Source organism: Cricetulus griseus, chromosome 3 (assembly GCF_003668045.3).
Source record: "Cricetulus griseus strain 17A/GY chromosome 3, alternate assembly CriGri-PICRH-1.0, whole genome shotgun sequence".
In the NCBI taxonomy this organism is placed as follows: domain Eukaryota; kingdom Metazoa; phylum Chordata; class Mammalia; order Rodentia; family Cricetidae; genus Cricetulus; species Cricetulus griseus.
This window is the reverse complement of record NC_048596.1, coordinates 93,431,815-93,440,523: the sequence shown is the minus strand read 5'-3', so window position 1 is coordinate 93,440,523 and position 8,709 is coordinate 93,431,815. Positions and strand designations below refer to the sequence as shown.

General features: G+C 40.2%; 1 protein-coding gene across 1 annotated transcript; it reads right to left on the bottom strand.

The window, feature by feature from the left end:
- Positions 1–979: 979 nt before the first annotated feature.
- On the bottom strand, positions 980–8,233 carry LOC100756597 (interferon-induced very large GTPase 1). The gene has a single exon (XM_035441426.1). It carries the CDS (start codon positions 8,231–8,233, stop codon positions 980–982), a length of 7,254 nt encoding a protein of 2,417 aa, XP_035297317.1.
- Positions 8,234–8,709: the final 476 nt, after the last annotated feature.

Genomic DNA, 8,709 nt, shown 5'->3' with positions numbered 1-8,709 from the left:
AGGGTGCCTGTTTTTGCTTTGAACAGCTACTGGATGAAGGCTTTAGGAATGGTAACCAAGGTAGACACCAATCTCATTATAGGGGAAGGGCATCAATGGCATCTTCTCCACCACTGCTTGGATTCTTAGTTGGGGTCATTCCTGTGGATCCCCTAACAGTTCCCCTGTGCCAGACTTCTCTCTGCATACCTGTACTGTCTCCCTCTATCAAGACATCTCCTTTCTTGCCCTCCTCTATTCCACACCTGTCTCAGTCCTCTTGTTCTCAGCCCCACTCCCATTCTTCCCTTACCACCTCTTTCCTTTCCCCTTGCCCCAGGCTCCCACTTTGGTCAGGGGTTTTTGTCCCCCTCCCCTTCTTCTAGGGACTATGCACTCTTCTTTTGGAGTCCTCCTTGTTTTTAAACTCTGCTGGCAGTGTGGATTATAGACTGGTAATCCTTTGCTCTATGTCTAAAAATCATATATGAGTCAGTAATACCATGTTTATCTTTTCATCAACACCAGGTTTTTAATTTTTATACTTTTTATTTTGTTGAAAAACTTGTTCACACACCATATTTTGATATTGTTTTTCCACCTTCCCTAATTTTTTGCAGGTCCTCCCCATTTCTCTACCCACACAATTTTTAATTTTTTCCTCTCTTTCAAACAAGAAAATGAACAATCAATAAAAAATAGAGAACCACAACAGCCCCAACCCCCAAAATAAAAATCAAAGTAAACAAGTCAAAACATCAACATATTCAGTATATTATGTATAAAACAGGATATATCAAGTCTGACAGAAATGAAATCATTTTCTTCAAATCTTGAAATATTAACTGATTTAGTTTTTACTCATTTAATTTACTTATTTTTTTACTTATTCAATTAATTGAATTTAGAAGCATGAAGGTGAGATGTAAATTAATAAGAGACTTACATCTGATAATGTGAAACTACTATGGCAGTGCTAGTGCCCTATCTGTGGAAAATATTATTTTAAGTAATCAAGTACTTCTTGTTTTGTGATTTTAAACCATGAATCTGGAATAGTACCCCACTTTTTAAATTTTTTTTCATATCTCTCCTCAAGCTCTGATCTGAAGTGACAGATAAACCATTTCCAATATGGCTGGGTAGATGAGTCTGGGGTGATGCTCCATGTGGCAAAATCACCTCCTGCTTCTCGATATTTCTTGTATAGGAATTTCCTGTCATCACTTAAAATAAATGAACGATCACTTGCTACAGAAGTAGTACAGAAGTCAGTGGTAAAGTAGTCTGTTTTATGCTTATGCCATCCATTGACAGCCTTAGGGCGGTGGAATGGAACACTGTGGTCTCCTTCATGTTGGGGAATGGTGTTTGTGCAAATTGCTTTACAAAAAGGACACTGTTTCCAGCAGCCACAGAGATGCTCAGAGAGAATTTTCTCAATGTCAGGAACTATTTCATCTATGGGCCTCCTTGAGTAGTCCTCTTCTACTTTCCTCATTGCAAGATCCAAAGCGGCATTCATGGTTTCTTTGAAAAACTCAGTATCCTTAATCTCCTGGTGCTCAATACTTATCAGGTCTCTTCTGGGAAAGATCAGGTTGCTTCCTAGGTTATCACAGAACAAATCTAACCAGCCAGAAGCAATACTGGTTTTATCTTTAGCTACTGCTGTGGACTCATGAATGGCAGTGAGGATGGCATTCTTGATGTCACCTAAACTTATTTTTAAAGTGGTCTTTATTTTTTCACCTTCTTTTTCTGAACAGTATCTTCTAATGTGTTCACTAATGTAATCCCTGAAAAAGGATTCTGGCTGATGAATGTATTGCCAATACTTAACAAAGTTTTCTTCTTCAGCTAGAGAATGGAGAATATGCTTCTCCAGGTTAGCCCTGTTTCCATTGAATGCAGAGCAGGTGGTTCTCACGTCCCCAGCTACTTTAAGACCTATTATTTCCCATATGGTAACAGAGATAGCAGGAGTGAGCTTGAGCCACAGGAAGTCAACAAAGGATGTGATAGAGGTGGCACCTTGGCAGAAGATCTTAAAATTCAAGAAGAAATCATCTTTCTTTCTTTCCAGATAGTTCACTGGATCATTCGCATTCTTAAATGCCTTGTGCATTTCCTTGAAACTCTTGGCTGCTCCTTGGAATAAGCACAAGGATAAGTCAATGGTGTAGTCTCTGGTAAATATGTAGTCTTCCTCTTGGGGAACAGATTTCAGTTCATTTTCTATTATCCTCAGAATTTCATGAAAATCATTCTGACTGTAATCACGCTTTTGCTTCCAAATGTTTTTTATTATTTCATTATTTCTTAAATAAATGTTATTAGTAGTCCTATTAATGGACTCCTTATGACAGGTTTCTAAATTCTTTGAAAATATCATACATTTTTTTTTCATTTGGACATGTTTGGAATAATTGATTTCAAACATCTCTCCAGACTTCACTTTGAGTCTTTCCACAATGTTTTTCTCTTTCTTGAAGTAATCCAGAAGGATATTTTCAGAATCCAAATCAATGTCAGGCTCTTTGACAGGAGGTACAGTCAAAGACACACTGTGGATCCAATTTGTCCAAAGTTGATTGAACTTCTCATGCAACTCTTCATCACTTAGTTCTTTACCTTTAACATCTAGAGCCAACTTTCGGCTCCTCTCTATCAATTCATTTTCATATTGTGACTTTTGGTTATCTAGTCTTTCTTGGCTTTGTTTGAGACTGATGAGTTCATTGCCTTTCCTTCTGGTGTCTGAAATAAGTGCATCTTTAAGAATGAGTAGCTTATGTTCAAAATTTGCTTTCCATTGTACCAATGTTTCACTATCTGGGTCTTCTTCAAAATACTTGTCAAATTCTTGTTTGATAGTTTCGTACCTCTTATTAACTGGACTCTCCAGTGCATTAGTTGTGAGAGTCAAAATTTTCCCATTCTGAATCTGATTGTTCAGCTGATTTTGTAATTCCAGCACATGACTCCTCAGCTCCCAAGTCCAGTGGTTATAACTGGTTTCCAGTTTATTCATGGCCATGACCTCTTGGGTGTTCCGGAAACTGAAAATGAAGTTCTCACTGACCAGGGCTTTCCACAAATCTTGAACTCGAAATTTTGCATCTGATATCTTCATGATCCTCCCCCTGGATTCCTGCTGGGCAGTCCTAAAAATCCCACACTTCAACTCCTGTACATTGTGGCTATAGTGAGGATTGGGAGGGGCCATTGGGGGATTGCCATCCCAGAGGTGGGCAAAGTAGTAGACATTACTATCAGCATCAAATTTAATGACATCGCTGAAGCGGGTTATGTTTGGGCACTCTTCCTGTTCAGCAGCTAATGCTGTCATTTCATCCAGTCTCTCCTCTAGTCTCCTTCGGCCTTCCATAGTTTGGTCTTTTGCTGTAACTTCTCCCACATTCTGATGGACAAAGATGCAACTGGGAGAGATTTTCACTTGTTTCATTCTCAGAAATGCCTGGACCACAATTTGTAGGATATCCTGCATCTCTGATGGATTCTCCCCAAAAATATTGATCAGAGTCAAGTTTCCAAGGCCAATAACAAATGTAGCCAACTCATTGTCCCGATTCTGGGATTTGTTTTTGAGTTCTGGAGCCCGAAGTCCTTCTGTGTCTACTGCTAGCACATAATCAAAGCCAAGCTCTTTTGAGAATGTCTCATCTACCTTCAGAAGCTGCATATAGGCCCCCCTGGTGCAACGACCCACACTGACTGTGAACTGTAGCCCAAACAGGGCATTCAGCAGAGTGGACTTCCCTGAGCTCTGCAGACCAAGGATAGAGAGAACAAACAGCCTTTTTTCACCAACTTTCTCTGAGATCTTGTCAAAAACTGCAGTCACCCATTTTAGAGGCACATATGAAGTATCCCCATCCATCAGCTCAATGGGAACACCAGCTATCATCAGGTCTGCAGCAATCTGAGGGAGAGAGAGAAAACTTTTATCTGTAGTGGAAGAAGTTTCTTCCAGAGCTTCATAAATCTGACCAATTTCTCGGAGAAGGTGCTCAATTCCAAAAGTACAGTCATGAATCTCCACAGAGATGGCTTCTATCTGATTCTGCCAGAGTGTCAGGGAGTTGCTTTTATATTTCTTATGTTTTTCTGTTTGTACCATTGACCACAAAGACCTTTGTTTCTGCTGTAATTTTTCCAAATGTCCTTTGGTCAAATTGTGTAAAAAAAGACTCAACCAATACAAGATGTAATGTTTAGAAGCAGCTTCTTTGTTTTCTTGAATTATTTTAAGGAAAGAACGCATTACATCATTTAGAGGAAAGGCTTTCTCTAATTGTTGATACCGTATTTTTTGTTTCTGAGTATCTATGTCACTTTTATGTTGTTCAATGCTCCGATTTCCCTTTTCTCTCAGATGATAGAGTTCTTTGTCTTTCTTACACCAAGTATGCCAGAGTTGTCCCTGAAGAGGTAAAACATTTTCCTTTATCTTTGATAATGTCTGTTTTGCTAGTAGGGCCATTATAATCTCAGCCTTTTCTTTGGCATCCTTGCAGACACTCTGATCTTCATCAACCAGGAATCCTTGTCTTCGAGCCATATGTGAACAGTCTTCTAAGCTGAGAGAAGTGTCAGATAGTTCTAGTAAATGTTTAATGGCATTTGTGAGTTCCTCAGTTAATTCTGCTTCATTTCTATTCCTGATACCAATTCTCACTCTTCTACCAAGATTATTGGCCAAGACATTTTTTTTATCATCCAGCAAGCACAATAGAGGTACTGATGACTGACACAAGTGTCTGACAAGATTCTGGTTTTCTTTATTATTATCAGAAGCAGACATGAGGATCACGATGACAGAAGACACATCCTGCAGGAAGCTGAGTTGTTGCCTATATTCTTTGGCATCCCCATGAAGATTGGTGAAGGCCACACACTTATCAAATGTGTCCTCACCTTGGCCACCAGGACAGAACCAGGAGATCTCTACCACTCCCTCCATCAGGAGACAGTGTTTGCTGCTTCCTCTGCAGTGTCTGTGAAAAAACACATCATGTTTACATTTACTGAGGAGAGAGTTCATGATCTGAGATTTGGAAGCAGAAAGGCCATTTCCAACTCTAATGAAGGATATGATAGGGGTAGAGACACAGCACATCTGCTGATTCCGGTGACTATAGCTCTTGTCCTGTGGTGATTTACTTGCCTCTTGCCAACTTCTCCTAATTTGTCTGAGAGACCACAGAGAAAATTCAATCTGAGAAGTGTTGGGATTTGGCACCACTAGGGGTAGTGCAAATTGACAAATGGAAAGTTTAGTCAAAATATATTGCCTGGCAAGATCATCTGCACAGTGATAAATGGCCATCTGGATGTCCATTGGGTGAATGTGGGGCTGGGACATTTTGGCAGATAATTTTGAGAAATCATCACTTTCTTCAAATAACTCTTCATATGGATCAAAAACCTCATTACCCTGGTTATAGGAATGTCCAGAGACCTGGTATTCTGTGTTTCCATCATCTTTGATGGTCAGTTGTCTCAACCTGCAATCCAGCATCAGTAGTTTTTGCAGGAAATAGAAAGGAAATTCCTGTTCAGATCTTGGCTGGGACTTGTGGACAGATTTCTTGTAGATCAGATGGAAATTATCTCTGCTCATCTTTTTTGGATAGTGATGATACAAGCCTAGATGTTGGAGTAAGTGTGTGAAATGTTCATTGTCCATCACCTCCTTTTTGCTGTTTTCAATACTTTCTTGTTTATAAGACTCTTTAATTTCATTACGGAGACTTTGCAACTTTTTTTTCACTTTGTCCATATGCAAAGAAGCAGTGGTGGCTATATAGTCCTCAGAAACAAGTAATCTCAAATCATTCTCCAGATTTTCCCAGTCATGGTGTACTCTATGTTTCATGAGGATGCTTACAACTTCTTCAGACAAGAGTTGTCCTATATATTCTCTTACTAATTCCAAACGTTGTCTTTTCTCATCTATAGAAATATCTGTGGTTCTAACTGTGGCTCTCATTGCTGTGAGGACTAGAAATGCCTGGGCTCTGTAACTACAAATATTTTTGAGCTCTTGGTATTTATGTTGGACAGTTTGTATTTCATCCAGGAGGAAGTTTAACTCAGCACACCCCAGGAAAGACTGAAAAACATTGCTTTCCAGCTGATATCCTGCACCAGCTGCAATGGAGAGTAGTAGCAGCTGCATATCTGGCTGCTCAGACTCTCTGAGGAAGTTCAAGAAGGAGCTCAGAGCTGTGGTGATGTCATATGTAGCCTTTCTTTGAGCCTCTTCCACTGTTTGTGAGGATTTATTTTTCATATTTACTCCTATGAATTTTCTTTTAATTTCCTGTAGGGTCTTAAGGAATTCAGAAAATGAGGTGATCTTGACTTTTTCTTCTGACTCTGTCTGGTAGATACACTCCATAGGAGGTGATGCCCTTGTGAAGTTTGTCACTTTGTAGACACGAGGTTCTAGAAGTCTACATACCAGAGTACTAATAAACTGAGTTAAATAAGTAGCTGCTTCTTTAAGGAAGTTGATTGTGCTAATTAGAAAATTCTGCAGTTGCCAATCTGTGAAAAACATATGAATCCAAATGTCATAACTTTTAGGTTTTTGATTTAATGATTTCATGGAATCAGAAACCTCTTGGAGGTTCACATTTTTTTTGAAAAATCTAATGTCTTGACCAACAGTGTGGAAATATTCCTCATCCTGTATTTGAACAGCAAGTCCAGTCAGTGCAGTGTAGTTGTCTTTCAGGCACTTAGCCACAAGAAGTGGCTCCTTAAAATCCCTTCTGTGGCTACAGAGAATGATGTCCCAAATAGGTACCAACTGAAGTTCCTGGTCAATGATAGACCAGGTTTTGTTGCTGGCAAGAAGGCCAGCTGTCCACTGAACAATTCCATTTGCTTCTGCTGGCCCACCAATCTGGGCCACAGATAACTGGACATTGAATTGAAGCTTTTCATTAGTTGCATTCTGGCAGGATCTTACATAATGTGAGTGTGATGCTGTTGTCCTTCTAACAACATCAGTCCCAAAGCCACTGGAGCTCCTTCTTATGTAACTTTCCAAAACTGCTGCTGTCTGCTGTTTCACACAATCCAACTGGTCACTTTTGAAACCCTCTGAAATGGCCTTCCAGCAGTAGATTCCCCCGAGGTGTAGAGGGCCTTGATTAGCATGGGAGCCAAATCTGTTGAAGAAGTTTTCAGTCCTGTTCCTCAGAAAGAGGAATCTGTCTGGTCCATCAGTGTCTTCCAGTTGTTCTTCAATGATCTTCAGTTCCTTGAGAGCAGCAGTGGAAAGTTGCAGCTGATCAGTTCGAAAGTGGAAAGAGGCCAGGGGCACATAGCTGAATTTGGCTGAACAGAAATAAGAATGCTCTGAATATGACTGGTGAGTGTCCTTAGATTCGGAATGTTTGCTTTGATCTATAACACCTTCCAGACTAAATCCCAAGCATCCACCTTTGGCTGATATCATTGCTCCAAATCCCAACTTCTCCACAGTTTTGGTGAACATGGATTCTGCTTGAGATGATGTGAATTCTTTTGTTTCCATTCTTTTTCCTTGCTCAGGTCCAAAGAGGGAGAATTCCTTGGGGAGCCTGAGTAGCTCTTCTCTCCTCACTACCAGGTCCTTTTGCTTTCTTGTCTTATAAATTCCCTGAAGAGCCAGCCCTCCAGATGCCCATATTACCAGCTCTCTATCTGAGAGGTTTCCACTGTAGGGAAGTTTCTGCTCCACGTCCTTGAGATGTTTTTCCATTGTTACAGTGATGTCTTTTAGGGACACTTCAGGCCTTGGCCAGCACTCTTCAGGGATCTCCATTGCTTGTCTCAGCTCTGCTTCTTTCCTCCGCACTGCCTCTTCCTGTCTGTGCTTCCCCTGTGACTGCAAGGCCCTCAGTTCCTGCAGTGCCTGTCCTGCCTGCCTCTGCCTGTACCTTATCATCTGTCCTGGAGTCTCTTGGAACTCTGCAATACTATTTGTCTGTGAGAGGTCAAGCAGCCTCTCTAGGGCCTTTTTCTCCCACGTATGTTGTGTCTGGGACTTCAGCTTCTGGAGGTCTTTTTCTTCTAAGTGTTGTAAGGCCTGGGCACAGGACACACCCAGGTCTTCCTGAAGCTTAGGCAGCCAGTAGTCGACAGACAGCCCAACTTTTGTCAGTACATCCTGGAGATCTTGCTGTTTTTTGAGTCTGGGCTGAGGTTTATCAGGAAACTTCTTTGCTGTGTTCATGGCTGTGTGAAGAATAGGCACTTAGTTAGTGTATTCTGATCCTTTGGAAGTGTTAGTTTCTTAGCTAATAGAATGAGTGTCCCAAGTCTATAAGTCTGTAGGAACTTCTCTTTGCCTTTAATTGTGCAGTTTGTATTTTCATTAGTATCTTTGTCACATTATTGTACACATTTGTACTAAATGCAGCTCATGTATCTAGTTGTTATTGTGAGGTGCAGTGTAATAGACAGTTTTATAGCACTTCCTCCTCCATAAACTCCAGGGTATGATAGGGATTAAAGCAATTGTTCAAATGCAAAAATATGTTACTTGATTTTCAATTCTAAAACAAGACTTTTTCCATCAGTTCTTTAGATTTTCTATATTAGCTCCTGTGAAACTTATATATACTTGTTGCATTTCTAATTTTTGTCACTTCATCTTGAATAATTCAATATTGATTTTGTCTCCCATGTTTCTAAAATCACATCTACCTT

Bases quoted from the DNA above. Each gene is read 5' to 3' on its own strand.
- LOC100756597 (XM_035441426.1), bottom strand. From the start codon at position 8,233: ATGAACACAGCAAAGAAGTTTCCTGATAAACCTCAGCCCAGACTCAAA.